This window comes from Numida meleagris, chromosome 6, assembly GCF_002078875.1.
Source record: "Numida meleagris isolate 19003 breed g44 Domestic line chromosome 6, NumMel1.0, whole genome shotgun sequence".
NCBI classification, from domain to species: domain Eukaryota; kingdom Metazoa; phylum Chordata; class Aves; order Galliformes; family Numididae; genus Numida; species Numida meleagris.
Window position 1 is genome coordinate 46,393,108 of NC_034414.1, and position 23,097 is coordinate 46,416,204.

The 23,097-nt window shown below is 41.4% G+C and overlaps 1 protein-coding gene across 2 annotated transcripts in view; it reads right to left on the reverse strand.

Annotated features, from left to right (window-relative positions):
* Positions 1 to 23,097, reverse strand: part of ITPK1 (inositol-tetrakisphosphate 1-kinase) — a 139,592-nt gene that overhangs the window by 11,781 nt on the left and 104,714 nt on the right. For both annotated transcript variants that reach the window (XM_021403833.1, XM_021403834.1), the window contains exons 6-10: positions 10,552 to 10,650; positions 8,734 to 8,774; positions 3,840 to 4,005; positions 1,850 to 1,917; positions 210 to 372 (exon numbers count right to left, since the gene is read on the reverse strand). In XM_021403833.1, coding sequence (XP_021259508.1) covers positions 210 to 372; positions 1,850 to 1,917; positions 3,840 to 4,005; positions 8,734 to 8,774; positions 10,552 to 10,650 — 537 coding nt within the window. The remainder of the gene's footprint in view (positions 1 to 209; positions 373 to 1,849; positions 1,918 to 3,839; positions 4,006 to 8,733; positions 8,775 to 10,551; positions 10,651 to 23,097) is intronic.

The following is a 23,097-nucleotide window of genomic DNA, read 5'->3' on the forward strand; positions in this document are numbered from 1 at the left end:
AAAAGCTACTGTTTCAGTAGCACATTCAGTATCTAGATTAGAGTTCTGTCCTTGTTAGATTAAACAGTGTCTGATCTTGGTACAATACTGCATGCTGCTCTCCCTTTCCCCACCTGAGAAGTAATTATATGAGACACCAGCAGCAAAACTTTGCACTAAGCACACACTGCATGGCTTCTGCATAGCATGAGTAGAAAGGCCTTTCTCACCTGGGAATGCATTTATATCAATGACTGCATGCTGCCCGGTCTGATTGTTAATGATAATATCGATTCCAAAGAGGGAAACTCCCAGGGCTTGCCGCAGAGCCTTAGAAATTTCCTGGATGACATCATCATCTGGCCGCTCAAATACTCCTTCGATTTTATCCAGCTACAGAGGAAAAAGACACATTACTAATGGACTCCAAAACAGTCTTTTTAGTGCAAGGATTAAATTTCATTTCCAGGTCTATAGCCACCAAACTGCAGAGAACTGGTCCCATGAAAGAGAAACAAATAGAAACTTCTTTCATAATTCAGAATCCTACGTACAGCAGAAGTTCACCTCCTCTAAAGCACCTAGTTGTTTGTTTCGTATCGGTGCAGTTCCTGAAAATAGTGACAATGTAGGAATAAATGGAGAATCACTATTTTAAGTACTAAATCTTTACCTTGGAAAAATAAATTCAGCGAGCCAGTTTAACCCTGAGCTGCAGCTGTTCTGGATACAGTTCTGTTCTTACAATGTAGATTATGGCCAGTCTATATTAAAGGACTGATAAGACAGACTTGGACCTGCTAGCTTCATCTGAACTAGACAACACAACTCTGCTGGTATCTTCAAGGCAGCAGCTAATTCAAAAGGGATAGCTTTTGTGTGAATTTTCATCTATAAGTTATTCTACAGATGTGTATTATCAAGAATAATTTAGATTACTTATGACTGGAAGATGTAATTTTTTCATGTTTTAAACAAGAAATTATGCAGCAGAAGCACACTGGTATGCGTACAGAAGTGTGCATGGAATATATACGTGCATGAGAGAGGTGGCCGGTTCACCACAAGAGCATATTCTCTACCTAAACTTAGAAGTAAATTTACCCACAAAGGGATTTACGACTAGCACAATTACAGCTTTAAAATTCTACAAGCACATCAGTCTTGCACACGATTTAAATTAATCATTGCTGACTACAAAACTACTCCCAAATAGAGCTCATGAAACAGAAAAGAATATGGAGATTCAAAGATTTAAAGGACTCAGTCTTGCCAAGGGACTTTCACAGCAGGTGAGTACCTGAGGCCTTATTTAGATTCATATGTACAAAGCTTATTAAAAGGCCCGGTAATGCGAGCATTAATCTGTGCCACAGCTTGCACGGCTGGGCTCAGAAGGCCCCCAGAAATGGTCCTTTGGTTGCAGCTCAGAAAAGCCTGCACTGCAGCCAGCTACTGATTGATCCTCTATGGCCCTGTCCAATGCAATTTCTCTGAATTTTCAACATTCGTCTTTCCTCGCAGAACTGAGTTCTGAAAGGATGATTTATGCTTATGAAGCTCTCTGGACAGGGATTGGGCAGATATTTGTATTCAGAAGCTTCTTCTTCCCTTTGTCTACATTGGCTTTGGGGAGCTCAAGCCTGGTGTGTAGCAGACAGGTCTGCTGAACAGCACTTCCTCACCAGAGCTTGGTAAGGAATACCAGAGGGGGACACGGCCATGCTGGTTCATTGTACCAAACAGACCTCAGCTTGCAACATGGAAGTAGGCAATTTGAGAAGGAGAGTTGCTAGCTACCAGTTCTTCAATAAGAAAGGACTAGACAGCCTTCCAGTTATGCTAGAAGAAAAAGAACAAGTACACTTACCGCTGTTAAGACAGATGATGATTCTGGCTTTGAGACATTGTGGCTGTTGAAAAATATCGATTCTCTGTCTGGAATTAAAAGAAGGTTGTAAATAACTGTATCGTGGATTTTAATTTCCAAAGGATGAGTGCAAGGAACAGCAGATGGCACTGCAGCCCAGGGAATCCAGTCTTGATCAATACTAAGCAGTTCCCTGCACCATCTGCCCTGAAGCCTGCTCCTATCCACAGCTTGGCCGTGAGTACAAGCAGCAAAATATGGTCTGGGCCAGCCATGGTTTCCGGACTTCAGCCCACAGATAAATAGAACTATGAGGGGTTAAAAAAAAATAGCTTTGATTCATCCAGCAAACAAAATCAATTAATAATGAAGTTAATTTCTACCAATTTGATACACTTGATATGACTGCTCAGATCAGAAGGCATGCTGGCCTCTGACATGATATTTAAGAGCAGCCACAGGGCCAGGTACTGGGAGAACTGTAAAAAGCAATCTTAAATCCACTCTAAAGCCTGAGACCACCATGTACTCTTCTTGACTTTCCTCCCATTTAGAAAGACTCTGTACTTTCAGACAGTCAGCTCCAGGGAGTGCCTCACAACTGTCAGACCTGCTAGGTAGGTTAGATAGGTACTTGTAGCCCCATCACCTTAGAACTCTACTGATATGGGAAAGAAAGCCAGACACTTATCCTCATCTGCCCATCCAACTTGTTTTACATAAGCTTCCAGGCAACTTCAAGGTCTTACACTAATGGATGAGATATATTAGCAAATGCATTTTTAAAAAGATGCCTTAACATATTCTCTTCCAGCAAAATCACAGCCCATCATAGTATTTTATACGAACACAGATTCAGGCCTATTTCATTTGATCAGGACACAAAGCACACCTAAAAGTAAATATATCCCACCTATCACCATACATACCTATAGACAAGGTCTTTTACCAGGATGCTACTGAATTCCACATAAACTAACGAAGTGTGTCCTTGTGCACGGAATGCAATAGTGAGCACACACTGATATATTAAGATTAGCAGAAATCACTATGAAGTTACAAGAAATTGGCACTTGTTTGTTCTTCTCCTTCAGCTTGGTCCCTTCCCCTCCTTCTGCTACCTGTTGGATTTGTCACTGGCAGGACTCCATCCACCATGAGCTCCAGGGAGCACTAAGCACCTTCACAGCCTCTGTACGCTTAGTGTGGCACAGCCCAAAAAAGATACACCTTTGCCTAAGAAGCACCCTGTCTGTGTTCATACTCCTGCTAGCTGATAGAGAGATCCATGCCCTGCTAATTCCTTCTTGCTTCTGATGCCCCACTGAATGTAGATCTCAGGCCCAACAAGGGGAAGGAATTTTATTTTCCATACAGGAAATTTTAACAATCTTTTAATGAAAACGTTTCACGTGAATGCTGTCTAGTGACATATAGGAGCATCACTGTCCTTACTGACAAACCCATTCCTCCTGTTCTCCAACAGCTGGTATCCACAAAACAAAGGACACTTACGCCAAGGTTTACAACAATGGGCTCACATTTAGGGGAAAGCACAAGTGATTTTTAATTTAAACACACATATATAATCAAGGTAAAAATAGGGAAAGGAAGTTCTGAAGCCATGTAATCCAGGAAATCCTCTCCAAAGCACATTTATAAACAAACTCCGGAACAAACGATGTGACCTTACTAGGAAATCACAGAATTTCTCTGTCTCCACACTTCCACATTACACAAAACACTGTTTCTAACAGGTAAGACTCTGTTTACTGTTGCATAAATATTTACCATATAAATGTCATTCATATATATTCCAGAGCATTTGACTTATCTCCCTTCTTACTGAAATAATACAGAAGAAGTAACACATAAGAACCAGATGTCTTCATTTAATCAACCTTCTCAAAGATCTTTTTGAGCTTCCTTTGAGCTGTTTGTTGCTAAGGCTCTAAGAATGATCACTTCCTTGTAAATCAGCACAATGTACCTGAGATTCCAGCAGAGAAGTTCTTCAGAGATGGTCTTTTCACCACTGTGTAGGATTCCCCAACTACAAACACTTTATACAGCACAGCATTGTGGTTGATGAAGCTCTGAATGACGCAAGGGGGGCGGACAGCTTTCAGACCCTCCTGGTTAAAGATGATTGCCATCTGAAAACACACACAGTTGTGCACAAGTCTTTCAATAACTTTATATTCACCAACAAGCAGTGAGGGGGAACATCTACTGGTGGATATATATTGACCAAGGGTGGATCCCTTCTCAGCAGCTAGTCCTACTTCATTACATTTCACTGACACACAACTCTTCAGACACGACTGGCAGCATAACTTTCATTTTGAATGAAAATTTTATTCTCAGCTCTTCACAATTTCATTTACCCAATTCTATTAAGAATGCTACTGGAATTGCAAGTTTTTAGAAGAAAAAAATTACAAAATATTTGATTAACACAGCCAACCAAGTCTGCACAAATACAAGCTTGTACTACGAGACTAACAGAAGCATGAAGGTGTAGGTCTGTGTACTAACAAGTTTTTCTCTGCAACTGTATTTCCTGTGGTTTAGGTCAGTACAGTTGCAGTGTCACAGCAACGGGGTTTCACCCACATTATCAGATAACTTTTTCCAGCACCGAGTATCTGTAACTACTAGAGAATTTGGGGCCAATGTTTTTCTTTGTTCATTTTCAACCCATTATTCCAAATGTACAATTCCCTTGAATGAACTGTAAAAAATATGCCCCAAAAGAAGTCATTTATAGGGCCTTAATGATGAACACCAGCTGCCTCAAACAATGGAATTGATGCTGGAAGGTGCAGAGAAGTATTCTGTCTAGCCAACATATCTTCAGCATGTTACACTGCTCTTTGCATAGAACCTTCCTGATTTCTTACATGCATATCTAATTATCATAACCACCGTTTCCCATCATGCAGGTTGGTAGACGGGATACAAACGTGGCCATGGCTCCAAGGCAGAAATGGCAGCAAACACTGTCCTAGCACAAGCTGATGAAGTTACTTTATACCCAGGTGCCCCTGAACAGCTGTGAGGATAAACTTAGATTTGTTTCCTAACCTCAAAGCCCTCAGAAAGCTATGCTCTGGTTATCTGAATAGGAACCTCTCCTCATCATTTCAGTGACGCTGGGCCCTGTTATCCAGACACACAAAAAAAACTTCTGTCAGTCAAATCAATGAGAGTAAGGACTAACCAAGGCCAGAGAATCTGACATAAGCTTTATCTTCCTTTCTTCTGAGCAAAGTTCCTCCCCACAGGTTAGACCATCGTTGGGTTAGACTACCATCCCCACTGAAGAGCTGTGAAGGCAACAGCTAACCTTCCATCTCTTGTGCCCGCACCTACCTCATTCGGCGCAGGATGCACAACATTTGCCATAAAAGCTCCTTAGCTCTAAAAAATGAGTTTTTCTTCATCCCATCCGTATTAGTATTTTCCCCCTGTCCTCTTTGGGCCTACTATTTCACTTGGTACGTAAAACAGTCCAGAGAGGCTAGGAGAATTCCTGCGGGTCCCACAACAACTCCACAGCAAGGCACAGAATAAAATTGAAGCTTATTGCCTTGGCATGGTGCAAATGAGTTATCTGACCATGTGCTTCCTGCCAGTTTTTGTACCTTTTGAGATTAGCTGCATCTTACTGAAATCAGAGTAATCAGAAGGATTTTACAAAGAAACTTTTCTACTTTATGTTCTCTCACTCCTATTTTATATTATATATGATCGGGTACTCATTTGCTGTACACTGTACTGTCATACTGAATTCTTGATAACATCTCTGTTTTTTTAATTAAAAATAGTAAATTTAATAGGTTTTGTTGATCAAAAACACAGGCATGGTAAATGATGTATGACTACACATTCACAGTTAAAAGTCCGAGCATTTTTTTGACTCTAGTTATTTAATATTCTGCTTTGCTCCTTATCTGGTAGACCACATAGGATCACAGAACCGTCTGTATATTAGCACAATGACTCAGGAGATTAATATTTTCTAAGTTCATGTCAGTGTAAGCATTCAATGCCTACTTACAGCTGATGCTCTTACTCTGTCTCTGTTACACCAGATGCCAGTTGTTTGACACACAGACTGAATTTGTGACTGGTGATAACCTGTGCAAGAAACCTACACTAATCAGCTGCAGTGTCCATCAAGATGATTCACAGCAATAACATCAACTCATTTGTCTTTCACTGGTTGCAAGAACCACTGTTCTCTTCTCCTTGTGCACAGGCAGTTAGCTTTATACTATGCACAATATCATACTGGTAAAAACTAAGTTGTTCTTATCCTTCAAGTGTTCTCTGCAAATATTAGTTAATTAATTCCTGGAAACCACTCCGTCAGGAATTTATCACTATTTTTTTTTTCCAAGTGTGAACACCCAGAGAATTTATATTCTCAGCACAGAACTGACCCAAGCTACTAGAAACCTTTCTCCTGCAAAGCTCTGTGCTGACAGCCCCAGGGACTAGCATACAACCCATAAAACTCCCATGGTGCTGCGTTATGCTGGTTCACCGGGATGTCTCATTCCTTTAGCATGCATGAATACAGATCCAGGAATTTGCTTGCAGGGTGTGCTTGCTCTTTGTCATCTAGCACAGACCTGCTGTGCCTGGCAGTAACATGGGAATAATACTTTATATCATAATTTCCAAATGGCATTTCTTGTTACAGATGCAGAGCTCTTTTGAAGGCAAAACAAAATATTTGGCAGCAAGAAATTTTAATGTCAATGTCTTTAAGGAATTCCATCTTTAAAATAAAACAACACAATCGTTCCCTGCTTTTTATTCCTGTCTGCTCAATATTTAGAAAAAGACTCATTCTGGACATGTTTTTTCACATCATGGGTCCCAGTGATGTCTTACAGCAGCTTTACCAAAGGACAGTTGTGTTGTGACCTACTAGCAGCTGGGAAGGAGAACCTTTAGGCATCGTCTGTGTTCAGCTTCCAACAGAAATGGTGTTGGCAAAGCAGGGTTCAAGTGCTGAGCTGGCTGATGCAATTTGCAGTGCAGAAGCCATGTAGAACTGTGGGACATGAATACTAACAGCACCTGACCTAACTAGTTTGTGTTTTCACAGCAAAATATGAAGTCTACCAGACAAGGCAGGCACCAAGCCCAAATTCAAGCCTGTACCTTCAGCTGCCCCTGTTAGCCAGTACTTGATCTTTTTGAATAGTCATCTTATAAAGAAAAGCAGATTTATGACCAGATTGCATTCTAGTTTCAGTGTCAACTTTGCAGTGGGAATATCTCTACAGAAAATTAAGCAATTTACCAAAAGCTAAAGGAGAAGCCATTAATAAAACAGGCAACAATTTCTTTCTTCTAGACCTACAGTCCATCTTTTAGACAGACTGTATTGTAAGCAGACTATTTATTCTACACTTCTCTTGCCATTACTGCCCATAAAATAACATTTACAACAGTTCCTCTCTGATTATAAATATACTTTGGATCACTCCTGAGAACACAGCAATTTCAAAAGCGACTACTACTACTAAATATGTAAAATGCCATGCAAGACTTTAGGCTTTTTTCCAGGGGACCTTTCTTGGCTTTAGTCATAAGTTCATCTGATTAAATGTAGCTTACAATTACATTTTAGTCTAATTTTTGCTCAAAAAAATGGAATTCTGGCAGAGACAATGTCTTTACTCTATAAAGGAAATATTCACCAGGGAAGCTCAAGTCAAGGCCTAATTGGACAGGCCTTGAAAGTTTCACACATTCCAAGCTGCACTTGTAGAGGAACCCTACACAGAAAACTCAGCAGAGAACCAGAGTCTTAAATTCATTAACGACTCAGTCCCAAGTGCTCTCAGGAACGACAGCAAAAATTCACAGCAGCTGCTCCAGCAAACTAACAGAACTGTCCATCACGCTTGTAAAATGATCCAAGCTAAGCCTTAATGAGAAACCTAGCTACGTTTTTAAAAGTGTTGTCCATTCAAAAGTTCAGCTGTAGGCATTCCGTTCATCTAGACGGGCATTTTACTTGAGAGCCCTTGTTTCCAGAGATGCTGCAGCAACATACTGCACATTTCAGGAGCAGCTGGGAAACCTGGAACAGTGACCATGTTGCTAACAAAGGAAGTCAGGCATTCTTGGAGCCAGCAGGGAGGACAGGATTCTCAAAACTGGGCTGCGGTATGCAGGAAGGCAAGAAGCACAAATGGAAAAGAATTAAATCAGGACTCAACTTGCCTAAATTTAGAGGAAGCTAAGCTCACGGAGAATGCCCTCCTTCCAGGAATACATAACCGTTTTAACTGCAATTGCCTTACGGGAATTAGGAAAAGCAGACAATGCTACCAGCTCTGCTCTTCCCATAGCTTCAACCACATTATTACAACTGAACATGCCTGGAAACAGACACTATTTGCTATTCCTGTTCCTCCAGTAGGAACCTGCCTGCCATCACTCACATCTCTACTTCACTTGCAGCACAAAACCATTTCTTACCAGTACTACATATACTTCGAAGGGGAAGCATGGTAGGGCAGAAACCCCCACCCCTTGGTGCAACCTCCCACCAGAAGAGAGGCTGAAGAAGGAGATGCCTTGCAGACAGAGCTTGACTACAAACTGCTGGAAGCAAGAAAACTAGATAATAGAAGCTCAAAACTGCTACAATGAGCCTTATGTCAGGAGGTTAAAGACAGATTTGGCTATCTTACAGATAAACCTCAAAAATACTGGTGTTATTAAACCCAATGAGATGTGTGGGAAGGTGCGTGGTTTGGGCATAGCCCTTATTCTGCCTTCCTAAAGGATCAGACAGCACCAGCTAAACTGCTGCAGGGGGAGTGGAAGTAGAGCTGCAAGAGTTTTTAACTCACCTCATGAGAGTTGGTTCCATGGGCCACTCTGGTTTTACAAACTAAATTAAAAAAAAGAAAAAAGCACCACTGAGACATGACACACAAAACCCTTACAAACCCATTCCCACCCACACCTACAAACACTGGAGGCACTGACTATATCAGATAACACTGACAGCCACTGCTTGAACAGCATCTTTAGTCACTTGAAAGTTTAGCTTGCTCCAAGCTCTGCTCTCTAAACTACCCCCTGGAACTGAGATGCGAACAGAGGTCATTTGTAGGATGAGACAGAGGTGGAAGGTTTGAGAGTTCGTACCATCACTGGTACTGCCAGCCTGCCCATTCAGAGGGCTTCTCTATGCATCTGTGGTTTTGCCTGAGGCTGAAGAAATTTACATGTAGCACAAAAAAACCCACCGTCCTGAAAACAAGGGAGCTGGGACACATTGGAAACCAACTGCTTTTCCTACTTCACAGTTCCAGGGGAAGGGCTGGAGACCACATGGTCTGAACCAAACTAAGGTACAGCATATTTTTCACAGGATATCATGGAGGGGGACAAAGAAGTGGAGAGAGCTCAGCAGTTCTTTCTTCTCCGTGTTTCTTATCTGCTCTGCATATCTCATGGTTCCCATTTCCATACCAAAGCTGTTAAGAGGGAAGAAAAAAATACGTTCCTGCTATTATGAAACCAGGAAAGAGCTGAAGATTCTGGGAGCCACATGATGTGCAAAGATGATATTATTTATATGTTAAGCAGAGGAGATAAAGCTTGCATGTAGTGAGGAGGTGGACAGGACAAGGCCTCTTTGGGGCTTGTTGGAAGAATAAAGCTGCCAGGCATGAGTACAGGCAGCTATGGAAGGCAGATGATCTGCACTAGAGTCCAAAATAAGTTGTAACTGGACATTTTGCAAAGTGCTCCATGATGTCTCGTGGACACATGCTCTGGAAAGCAGGAGGGTTTAGGAAAAAAAAGAAATAAAAGAAGCAGGAAAAAGCACTCCCACACTGTCACTCTTCTTATTTTTTTAATTTTATCATCATTTAGAGGGACTGACTCAGGCCTCCTGAATACGTAGTCTACGCTGCTTGATACAGTACAGGATCAGCACTACCCAGCCTGTACTGAGAAGACAGTGTACATGGGGTGAGGTAATGGGGTCAAAGCCATTTAGTGGGCTCTAAATTCCTGCTTTCCAATCTAGTTTCAGGAGACCTATCTCTTTTAGGAGAGCAATGGCAGCGAGGGCAAAACATGCTTTTTGCACACAACTTTACCTCTGAACCTAACAAATGAACCTAAAAACTGAACCTCTGAACCTAAAAAGCAGAAAAAGATCACAGCAGCAGTTTGAGACTGTAGGCCCTTGGAGCCTGTGATATATATGTTACACTCTTTCTTCCACCCTCTAAAATTATAATTTGCAGCCTGAACCATGGAAAGGGAGAGGTGGTGGAAAAATGGGCAGTCAGCAAGGGAATGATTTTCTGAAGAAAAATAATGACTGCAGCTGGCAGGAAAAATCTCTTGCACAAGTTCAGGGCAAGAGGCTAACTTTGTTAGAACTATTAGCATTTCCCAGGAACACATATTTACTGTAGAGGTGTTTAAAGTAATGAACATCAACAAAAAGCAAAACAAAAGTGGATAGGGAGGGATTTTATTCCACATTCCAATCAGACTGCTTCAGAGCATCTGAAGGTTTTAACAGCCTGCACACTTTGGCAATGAAACACACTCTCCTGCAATATTGGCCACGAAGTTCTTAGGGGAGCTTGTGCAATATTCCAAACTTAATTGAAGCACCAATTAAAAATCCATATACATACTGAATGGGAATGCCAATCCATTCTTCTCTATAAGCTGCAAGGTATCTTCTCCACAGGCACTTGTCAGCTCCATAAAGGGTGGTGAACAGATCCTCTCATCTACAAGACATAAAGAGCCCAATTTAAGGTCAATTTAGCTTCTCAGCTGCATCTTTACAAGCTCTCTTCAAACTAACTGCTTCTTAGTAGTCAGCTATACTTTACCAGTTGATATTAAAACATCAGAAAGACTATCAACCAGACATGAATTTGCAATTCCGGAAACATTTCTGAAGATAAAAGGGCAATTTCTGGACACACTAAAATGGAAATATATAAGACGCACATTTTCTCAAGTAGGTAGGCAAAAACCATTACTCACACAGAAATACATAACTGCGCAAGTTGTAGCCAGTGAAGTAAAAAGCCACTGGGATGTTAGCTTTTAGCATTTTACAGAAACCTGTATGGTTAGCAAGTGTGGTGGGAGCAGGCAGTATCTCAAAGCAGAGATCATGCCACTCATGCAGCAGATTCCAGTGTGGATTTATTTCAGCCAAGGCGAGAGATATGCAATACATCCCACTGTTAATTGAGACATCTCTGCCATGAAAGCAGTGCTCATCTGGTCTGGCAAAGCCAGAGATATTACACTGCTTTCCATGGAGACACTTTGGCAAGACTGTTCAGTGGACTTTGATTAAAGAGAAAAAAAAAAAAAGAAACCCTGCTAAAATTTAACAGAGTAGTTCTGCTCCAGGGTGTTGCTCTTGATGTTGTGCTTGTTCAGATGAGGTTGTGGGATGGCTGAAGTCAAAAGAGCCTTCTCAGTGATTCAGTAGATTGAAGTGCTCTAGGACTTACATCCTGTTTGCTGAAGGAGAACTTTAATTCCCCTAGGCATGCAGCAGGAATGGAGGGAAGGCACAGTATGATTCACAGTGCTCAATCATAAATCTCCACCTCTCAAGAGGGTTGGGTTGCAAGTGTAAAGAGGACCTTGGCTTCAGTTACATCTCTGGAACAGGTTAGTAAGACCAAAGATTTTTGGACAAAAGCTTGACACACATTGACAAAATCAAATCAAGAACATCACACAGACAAGAGCAACCATCTAAATTAACTCCTCAGTGAGGGCAGTCTTAAAAATACTGTGCCCACTGAGTTTTAACTATGGCCAGATTGACTTTGTAAAATGAGTAAAAAATGAGTTATAACTCAAGTTAGCTGACAATATGGAATCACAGTTCAGAATGGGTTTGCCAAAACTCATTTATAAGACTTATTTCAAGGGAGACCAAGTGAAATCTTTCTACATGATGGGAACAACTATACCTAGCAAACTCAAGTCACAGGTTTGTAACAGCCAGCATTTTTTCTTGAAAATAAGCAAAACATGCCCTGCTAACATCCACATCTATCCCAGTGAGCACAGAGAACACAAACAGGTGGAGGCTATGCTATGCAGAATTTAAGAAGTACACGTAAACTAATACCCCAGTTAAAATTAACTATATACTCTTAGAGTACTGCATATTTAGAAGCTACTTAATAAGCGCTGTTAGGATTAATGCTTTTCATTTCATTTTAAGTATATATTTATACATTTTTTTTCTCATACAGAAGGGGAAACTTCAACACTGAAAATAAAAGAGAGGCAAAATTTTTTATACTTTGGTATACAGATCTCAATAGCTGCTTCAGTGCTCTGAGAACATATAAGAACTCCAGCCATTAGAAATGTTGCTACACGATTTTTTCTCTGAAAAGACTATTTTCATACCTCCTAAAAGGAGCAGAAATATTGATGCTTTGAGGTCAACCTTTAAAAACCTACACAAAACATCCCAGACTTCAAAGTTTTCAATTTGCTGCTATGAAAACAGAAAGCAGCATCCAAAAGTGACAGGTACTGCAATATTTACAAGCCTTTGCCAGAGTGAAAGAAAGTTCCTTAGTTGGATGAATTTAAGGAATCAGATTTAGTTTACAGATAGTTGGGAGCAGCTTTGCCTTGGCAGCTCTCCCACCCATATGCTTAAGGCTCACAAATAACTTTGCCTTCAGAGTGCAAATGAGGAGGGACGTATGGTTCCATCTTACCTCCCTCCACTGCTCTCCCCTGCAACAGCAATTGGAGACAGGAAAGTTTCAGTGTTCCTGCCAACTACATGACACTTGAATGGGGAGATAAAGGAAGGGGCAAACAGTAATCTTTTTGACTTTGTACTTACAAAAGACCACCTGGATCAACAAAAACAGAGAAGACTCTTAGCATCTCAAAGTACTCCTGCAGACTCTGCAAAGCAATGGCATTTTCTCCACCAAGAAGGCAATTCTAGCCCACTAAAGCTGCTAGAACAAACTATTAATTCATGGCTAGACCTGAGGACAAAAAAATGCTCACTCAACCCAAGATTTCAGCGCAGCCTACAGCTAGAAGTGCTGCTGAGTTTAACTGCACATATTGCTATTCTGAAGATGACAGTCAGTTTATAAAAGTTCTCCAGCTGTCAGTGATGACCCTTTTATTCCTTCCAAAGGTGTCAAACAAACTCTGAAGCTTTCTCTCATCCCTGAACTCCTACTATCAAAGTGAGTGCAGTCTCAGCACACCTTCTCTGCCCTGAGGTCCAGGACAGACCTACAATTCTACGTCTGAGGCTCAATCTCACAACTGGTTTTGCGCAGCACAAAATTACACAATACACTCCATGTGGTGCAACAAATAGCCACAGGCACATATAACTTTCCCTTCTCCTCCCACAGCAGCCAGCAGCTGCAGCAAAATCCTACAGAGTACATGTTGGGTGCAGGATGCTTGGCCACTGCTGCTGCCCCTTCCCAAGCCAGTAGCAACCAGTCACCATGGGGAAACACTGTTAAAAAGGAAACAGTAAACATACAAACAAATGAATGTAATGGTCTAGAGGTGAGAATGAGAGACAGGAGTCTGGCCCTACCACCGACTCTTCGTGTTGATACTGATTCTGTTTGGAAAAGGCTACTTTGTCTTCCATCTTCAGTGATGCACAAGTGCCCTTAGTTCTCAGGAGATTGTCACAAACACAATTTCTGTACTCTCCAGTTCAGAAAGCAAAACTCAGGCATAGTGGGTGCATGCTTCGAGTCACACGACCAGCAGATAACCATCGTTATCAGCCCCATCTTCATGTGGCCTTCAGTGAACAAAGATATCAGAAAGGAAAATCTCTCCAAGTGTCAGAGGAGTGCAGTGATAAAAGAGGCTACATACTTTTGTAGGGCACATTTACAAAGTGATATTTCTTTATTTTTTCCAAGTGCCTGGTGGTCTGTCAGAGACCTGCCCTCGGAAACTTGGCCAGGCCCTACAGGTAGGCTGTGTCAAACCCAGAGCTGCCAACCTGACAGCAATGAGGAAGGGCTGCTCAGACTTGGCAGGGTTCAGCTCTCACTTCAGACAAGTACCAAAAGCATCTGTAGCATTTTTTGTTGTTAGAAACACGTCATATTTAAATGTAAGGTCAAAATATCACTGTATCCTTCCTGCTATTTTTGTCCTTATCTTTATGGTCCATCTTGGTATATAGTTTGTGGTGTCTTGCTTTCTACATATTCTTTAAACTCTTTTCTTCATGATCATATGACCTCAGGTGGCTTCCTCCCTCCTTTCTTTTGAACTTTCTGCATTTTCCCCCATCCCATCCTCATTTCTTCTCCATGCTAAACTTTATTAACTGCCATTTCTGTCCTTCTATTGCTACCTACCCTGAACCCACCCCTCCTTCACCTTCACATGGAGACCATGGCTGGGATCACACTGACTGCAAACACAGAGCAATGGGTGATCTCTGAAGCCAGCAGGTAAGCAGGCATTACCAGACCATGAGTGATGGCTGCGCCAGGCAGTAATGGCCTCCTGCTATGCAGATTTGGGGCACCAGACATGAGCTTTGCCAGAGTAGTGCTCTACTCCCATGGAACAGCAAGGGCATTATTCTGCATGAAGTTCAATGAGGGTAACAGTAGAGACTGGGATATAAAGACGTGGAAGATGCAGAGTAAATACTGGTTGGGGAAAAAAAGTTTTCTGTCTTTGAGAATTGGCTGAAACCTTAATGCTTGGGGCTTGCTCAAACAAGAGGTGTTGAGCAGTGGTTCCCACACCCAGGCTCTCTGCACCATCGGTGCCCCGCAGACAGACTGCAAAACAATCACAAAATACCCAAATCCCCAAAAGAAAGAAGGCCCGAGAAGTCCAGCACTGAATACACACTGCCATGCAGCAGGTAGATAAATCAGATAAGAGAAATACATGGCTGTTCTCAGTTTAACCAAATCTTATATGATAATAAATGAAAACCACTGTGACAGCACCATACAAAACAAGCCCTGGATGGTATTTAATGAGGATCTATGGTCCTTGTACTATAAATGGTTATGAAGTACTGACACACAGGGCAGCTGCAAAAAAAAACCTAACCATAAGAACAAGACAAACCACAAAGTATTTTCCTATTCAGATTTCTGTGGTCCTTACAACTTTGGAGATCTAAGATAAGAAATGATAAATTGCAGATCCAATGTTTTATATTCATAAATAAAAAAAGTGTATTTCCTTTTCTTCTGAAAAGGATTTAAGAAAAAAAACAGTTCAGGCTCACAGACTGTCTGTGAGAATAGCTCAAAACCCATGGCGAGGAATGAAATCCTGAGGGTGCCATTGCCTATTAAACCTCAGATTTACAGTCTCAACATGTGTCTCTACCTAGTAATTCATCTTTCACTACCTAATGTAGAAAGAACAGATACTTATTGCCAACTCCACCAATCCCATGCCATGAGATCACGACCACCAGTCATATCTTATCTGAGTTCCCATTTGCAAAGTGGGAGAAGGCTTTGCCTCCCTGTTGTGATGGAATGATTTATGAATTTACATTAAGGAGAGTTTAAAGGAAAAGATCTTTTGTTTCTTCCGAGGCCATAACATCAGCTGAACAAACTACCTGTTTGAAGCTCCAGTTTGAACATCAGCAACCAAAATCCTGAGAGAGTTACTGGAAAAACAAAAGGTGTTGACTCAGGAATATCTTTTCTTCTCATCAAGCTCTTTAGAAGCAGCATCTTTTTTTACAACCAGGAGGTACCAGGAGCACATTGACAAGAAGGGAAGGGTAAAAGGAGTTGCTGCAATTAATTTCTGAAGCAGGTGGAGGGATGAAGAAGTTTACTAATGCAGCACAAGAGAAGGCCTGGAGTCCCCTGGGTATGTTACAGACTTGTCCTGAAGCATACAAAGGTGTGACACCTAATTCTGTTTAGCAATTACAAATAGAGCACTCTTGAGTTTCTCTCTATGGCTGGAAAGGCTATCAGGATTATTTCTGAAGAAATGAGGTGCACAGTCTCCACATCACACATAACTTTATACAGAGAAATGACAAAGCTACTCTTGAAAAGTGCTGGTCTCTGCTGTAAACACTCATTAAGATAACTATAACACCTGTGTCAAAATCAGGACTGCCTTAGATCAATCACCAGCAAATGTTAAGCTTTAAGCTATTTAAAAGATTTACAGCAGACCGTATCAAACTCTGAACTTCCTATTTTAGTGTGAAAAGCCACCCCTTAATAGAATAGTTGTCTCTATAATTTGAAGATGCTTAAGCCTCTATAAAAATAAACGGAGATGGTCAGTACACCATGCTTCACTGTAGCTTCCACCAGTTTGCACTACTGCACTCTACTCCTGTGGGGACATGTTGTATGTACGGCCAGTGCAACATCTTTTTCTCCTAATACAATATGGGGAAGAAATCTGAAATTCCAGCTCACCCCTGCCTCCTAAGTCCATTTTAAACAACAACAAAAAAAAAACAACTCAAAGGTATTTTACTTTAAATCCCTACATGTCTGTACTTTTTTTTTTGTCCTTCTGAATGTCTTTAATCTTCGTAAACTTATCGGAGCTTTGGACTGTTACTTCTATGGTCAAATAACCCCTTTCACACTGTTTTCTCTGGTACTTCATTTTTCAGTTGAAGTTTCATTAAAACCAAAACCTTATAGTGTTTATCAAGCTTATTCTTGTACTAAAAATAATCTCAAGTTTTTTTTGCCTTCAGTTTGTGTGAAATACTGGCAGAGCATATTTAGTTCAAATATACATTGAGTCATACATATAACTGAAGACATGTCATGGTTTTATGATTTTTGGCTATCGGTATTCCACATCATAACATCATGTAGTGCACTGGGAGTTAAAGAGTTAATGCTCCAGTTCCATGGATTGTGGATAGTTCCAGGTACCTGGTTCTCAGAAGAGAAGAAGAACTACATCTCCCAGAGGACTTTGCTGCTCTGTTACCATTTTCCGTTCAGAGGGAAAGATAAAAACTGTTCACATATCACGAGACACCCCTTTCTGTTCTCTCGCTCCCCTTCTGCTCATCTCGGCAGCGTCTTCCTCCCTAGCTGTCTCGCTGCCAGCATTAGAGTAAGGCCTTTTGGTTTTTGGACACTATCTCTCATTTTACTTGATTTATTAACTTCAATTTTAATTATATTGTATTATATTGTGCTATTTTGCATTCTGATATCTTATTTAGTAAATTAGTTTGTTTTTCCTCAGATCGTTGCCACTGTTTTGTTTTTAGGCCCATCTCTCTACCTTTTTTCCCTTTTCCCTTTCCCAGGGCATAGGTCCGTGGGTCCCCCGCCCCATTAGTCCTGGAACTGGGCCAAACTTGCCTGTAAACCATTGACAAGACTCAAATCAGAGCTGAATAATCATGGGTTAAGCATTTTAATTTTAAGTCTGGAGGGGGAAAAATCCAGTTCTTATAACAAAACAGCTGTATCTGGGGTGCGCTTAGCAGCGTATTCCAAAGACACAAGAGGGCAGAGCAAACTTAGCTTTGGGGGCATGATGCTAACTTTGCCAATGGTTTAAATACAAGGAATTGTGCACTGACTATGCTAAATGGAAAATCTGCCAAAGCAACAGTCTTTGTGTCTAATAAGCTGGTGATTTTGAAGCATCTGGGCTGTGAGTGAGGAAATCTCAAAACTGAATATAAATAAGTATTCAAAAACTCCCGAGGAACCTGCCATTCACATGCAGTTTAGGAGTGCTAGTTACAGCTTCTGAAAATAATGAATTCGGCTTGAATTCAATGACAGACATTAAGAATCATAGAATCATAGAATTAGCTAGGTTGGAAAAGACCTACAAGATCACCCAGTCCAACCATCCACCTACCACCAATAACCCCTCTAAACCATGTCTCTCAACGTTATATCTAAACATTTCTTGAACACCTAGAAAGAAATAAAAGAGAAAGTCAAAGTAAAGGCAATCTGATGGATGTTCTCCCGGGTTCCCCTGCTGAATCCCTCTTCATGGATCACCACTTCACAAAGCTATGGTCTGCACACTGTCCTCTCCAATCTTTTAAATCTAGATTTTCATCTTATGCCCACTTTCCTCACTAAAAAGGGTGCTTCTTTCTGATTCCCAAGAAAGGAATTCACCTCTCTTGGGCAGTTAGGTTGAAAGAAGCATTTTGCAAACAAACATTCAGCTTACTCATTGTGATTAAGCCTCAGGGGTATTTGGAAGCACATCAGTGCAGCTACAGACTCACCTTAAGTTAAAACAGACCTGTGGTGAAATTCACTCATTGACACTGCCAACAATGTGAGCTCACGGAAACGCAACAAGTTCAGAGGTGAAAGATTATCTCATCCCATTCAGGTGACAGATCAGAGGAACAACAAGAGGGAGATGTGTGTTGATCATCAAATTACCTAATTTTTCAGTGGGTAAGAGCAGTTACCCACCACGATGCAAACACAAAGGACAGAAAGCTTTGCAGTTTAACTAAAACAGCACAACTCTTCTACATTTCTCTTGTCTCCCCTCTATTTTTAAAATACACTATTTCTGGTGCTTGAAAAATGCAGCATTTTGGCTATGTTATACGCTTACTGTACCCCAGAATTAAAGCCTGTTTCCAGCAGTGTAGGAGGATTAACCAAAAGTGGACTACCTACAGGCTTCATCCCCCTCCTGCTTTTTAGGTTTCTCAGTAGCACCTCATGCAGAAGCTCTTAGGGAGGCACTTGGACATACCTGGCTACACAAAAATGGGAGAAATGGACCCACTTTTCAGAAGAAGGATATGATCTTCTGGTTCTTCTAAGGTGCTGTGTAAAGAACAATCTTAAGCAAAACTTTCTGATAAATCATAACAAAGTGTAGAAAAATGAATACCTGAACGCCAGTTAAAGGCAACTCAACTGTCTCTAAGCAGTGATGTCTATGTGCTGTGTTTAACATACTTACCCATATAGCCTAGTTACAGTAATGACTGCCATTCTGAAGCAACAGAAGTCTCTGAGTTTAGCACTCTTACCAACATGCACTACTTTACTAAGTAGAATGATAAACGTGTCTCAGAACCAAGAGCCAGTGTCCAATTACAACTTTATCCTCTGAAATACCTCTTGTATTTCAGAGGATGGTCCAATCCAGCTTATCTCAAGCTTCCTCCGCCCAAATACTGAGCTAAGAAACTTAAGACTAGTACAAAACAATTTCCAACCCAAATTCCCATCCTCAAACTACACACTTCCAGGACAGGAGTGGGTGCGATGCCAGCCTGTTCTCCCCTGGCCTAGATGGTGAGTGAGAGCAACAGATGGTGGTCTGCACTTACCTGTATAACCACACACTGCTTGAACATGGTCAGGGAGCACTAGATTTCATGCAAATACATTGTTACACAGTACACTTAAGAACTTGAAGGAAAGGCATTATCAAAAGGGCCCTCCTGCTTGAACAGATAACATAGCACCAAGGAATCTCAGTGTCAATTGATGCGTGTAAGAAATTCAGTTCAAAGTAGAGCAGCAGTGGGATGCTATTCACACTCAGGAATTAAGGTGATCTTTGAAGATCCAGCATGTACTGCATGCAGGCCTGGGGTCCCCAGCACAAGAAAGATGCAGAGCTCTTGGAACGGGTCCAGAGGAGGGCCACCAAGATCATCAGAGGACAGGAGCACCTTGCCTATGAAGAAAGGTTGAGGGAACTGGGCTTGTTTAGCTTGGAGAAGAGAAGGCTCCGGGGAGACCTGATTGTGGCCTTCCAGTACTTGAAGGGAGAGTATAAACAGGAGGGGAAACAACTGTTTACATGGGTTGATAGTGATAGGACAAGGGGGAATGGCTTTAAACTAAGACAGGGGAGATTAAGGTTAGATATTAGGAGGAAGTTTTTCACTCAGAGGGTGGTGACACACTGGAACAGGTTGCCCTGAGAGGTTGTGGATGCCCCATCCCTGGAGGCATTCAAGGCCAGGCTGGACGTGGCTCTGCGCAACCCAGTCTAGCAGTTGGCAACCCTGCCCATGGCACAGGGGGTTAAAACTCGATGACCTTTGAGGTTCTTTTCAACCCAGGCCATTCTAGGATTCTATGATCCTATGAAAATCAAATTCCTTACTGATTTTATCTGCATTCTATTACTTAATTGAGTTACTTTCAGTTGTCTGCAGAATCCATCTCTCCATGTCTTATGCAAAGTACATTGTCTACCAAAAAATAAAACTACCAGTGAGAATATTCGTGGCACGGGGATGATGCCAACCATGACACAGGCAGTTTTTTCTTGTCCATGACAGAGTTCATTCACAGACATTACAGTAACCATAAGAGTAGAGAGTCAAGGGGAGCTCTTTATAGCTTTAATCTAACAGGGCTGATGGCCTTTAAGCAGATCAGTCTAATGAGCTTTTGGAAGATAAATCCTGTGAGAGACTATACAGTGCATGTCCCGTGCTTTCTGTAAATACCATTTCCAACTGGTATGTGCTGGGTCAGAGGCAAAGCAGGAGCCCCAAGGCTGGTGAACTGGAGATACAGCTTTCCCCAAGGCAGAGGCTTCTCAGGCCATGCTGAGTACCAGCCAATAGCCACATGGAGCCCCCACAGCAGAGCCCCTGCAGCAGCTCTGCTCCAGCTCAAATCAGGCAGAGCAGGGCTCTCGGCTTCTAGTCCAGGCCACACAACTGGTAAAGTTGAAAATGTGAACTACTACTTAGTCCTTACTGCCTCACCATCTCATGCGTGTATGAGCATATCATGCAGTGCAAGGGCTTATATATGCAGATCTACAGAACACAGCAAGTTCTTGGGATAAAACTAATTGGAGAGGATATCACTATCACCGTACCAGTGAGCAAAGCTGACAGTAACTGAGCAGAGCATCTCCAGTCAGACACTGTGCGGGTCTAGCTCAAACCTAACAACATGGGGCCACCTCGGGGCTGTGTGGCCAAAAGGATTTTCCAGAGACATGGTGACCACTCCTTTTATTTGTGTTTCATTACGTAAAGCAGCTTCCCAGAACAAAAGTGCATGCTAGCAATGGATTTCTCACTGCATCATGAAATGAAAGAAAACAATGTAGTATTTCACTAAAAACAGGGAAATAACTGTTTAGTCTGAAACAAACATATCTTTAAACAAGGATGGAGAAATACAAGCGAATCAACAACATATGCAAATGACCATGAACCCTAAATCTACATGTGACAAAAAGGCAACTTCCTGTCTTAACACTGTCTTTGCTCAGATTAGCAAACATATGGGGAATATTTACCTTCTACAACGCTCATAGTTCACTTGGTGGAGTGGAAGGAACAACCAAATTAACATTTTGTATTTTTGAATCTCAAAAATTTGAAAAAAAAGGTCATAAGCAATTCCGAAACACTTAGGAAAAACATAGTTTTCCTAACAGAACACTGGTTCTCATCTCAGAGGGTCCTGTTCTGTACTTGCTTGCCATGGGCACAGCTGGAACGTGGCTCACATCCAAAGGCTGCTAAGCACAGATTGCAACTTGATGGCTTCTCCAAAGTGAAGTGGATAATAGGGCCCACTTTGAAACCACCAAGAAGAAATAACTTTAAACAAACAAGCTACGGCTATTTTTATTAAACACCACAAAGAAAAAAAGCAAAGACTTCTCTACATGGGAAAGTTTTGTTGGTGTATGTTTTTTTGTTACAATTATGTTAGTATAACTATACAGCAGAAGAATGCACACACACCACTCTGCTTACACTGTGTTAATTTCTTCCTTTAAGGAGTCCTCAGATGGCCCTGCACTTTTCTTCTTTTTCTAAATAACTGCAAAACACTGGGTAGACATTGCAGCATTCCCGCACTGCATCCCAGATGATCAAAACACTGTGCAACTAAGTGAAGCTATTGGAAGGCAAAGATCAGAAGTCCTTCTTGGCTACCCCAGGAGCCACTTTGTTTTCAAGGACCATTATTTACCTTATATGTTCAATAGTTTGAGATTAATCACTCTTAGTCACATCTATCTCTGCCAGTGACTGCTGAAAAACGCAGACACTGAAATGTGTATTTCTGTCTTGCACTAAACAATACTGTCCTGTATACTCTGAATACACAAAGAAACATATACTCTTATCTGGTCTCAGTTACTACATGAAGCCAGAATTCATGAACATCCCACCTCCTTCTGTCAAAGAATCATGACAACAAGAGTGGAGGAGATATCCTTATGCAAAAACACCCTGAAATAAAGCCCAGGACTGACAGCAAGTTTGTGGCTGATTTGCTCAGTTTATATTTGGCAATACTAGTCAGGACAAACAGTGTCCTGAATCACATTCTCCATTTCAGCAATGATTAGCTACAAATAATCTTACTAGCATAATCTTACATGTTTAAAAGATAATGAAAATATTGCCCTGTTCCATCTGAGTGTATGTCTCTGTGGTTTCATATTGGGCTCCTTGGCACAGGCTTGCTGCTGCTCATTGAATCTTTTGCTTACAATATATTAAACCTGCATTACACCTCCTGCATAACTGACTGGTACAGACTGAAGCAGTATGAATCATCTTTTTTCTATGTATCTTTATACAGCATTAGGCTGGAGGAGTTGTACCAGCTTCAGCAAGTAGTTCCCATCTGCTGACATAAAGACCAAACATACTGAGGTATATACATATTTGGAACTTGTTCATCCATTTAAGGCTTGATATAAGAGCTATCTCTCTGATGCACAAAACCAAATTCAAGACAGAATTCAGGGTGTATGGGAAGTACGTCTTCTTAAAGATTACTATGCTCCTTAAAAAAGCTACTGTTTTCTACATATAATTGCCTCTTCTTCATTATCATCCTCCTGTTCTCCTTGCTGTTAGGAATGTAGCAAAGAATCTTGGCCGTCTCATCCCAAGGGTCCTTTTGGTAAAAAACAACTGTCCTCACACTGTGCTTGTTTGTCCTCACAGAGGACCTCCAGCTCCTTCCCTCTTTCCCACAGTCCAGCACACTTCGCTCCATCTGCTCTTCAGACTGATGGCTCACAACCCTTGCCATTCCTGACCTTCCCCTACCTACCTATGCTGCCACCTTTTTAAGCACTTTCTTAAGGATAAATTCCTTCTGAGATTGCTCTAAAACCAGGTCTTTCCTCAAGCCCCCTTTGCCAAAACTCAAGTTTACGCATTCCCCTTCCTTCCCTTTCCCTGT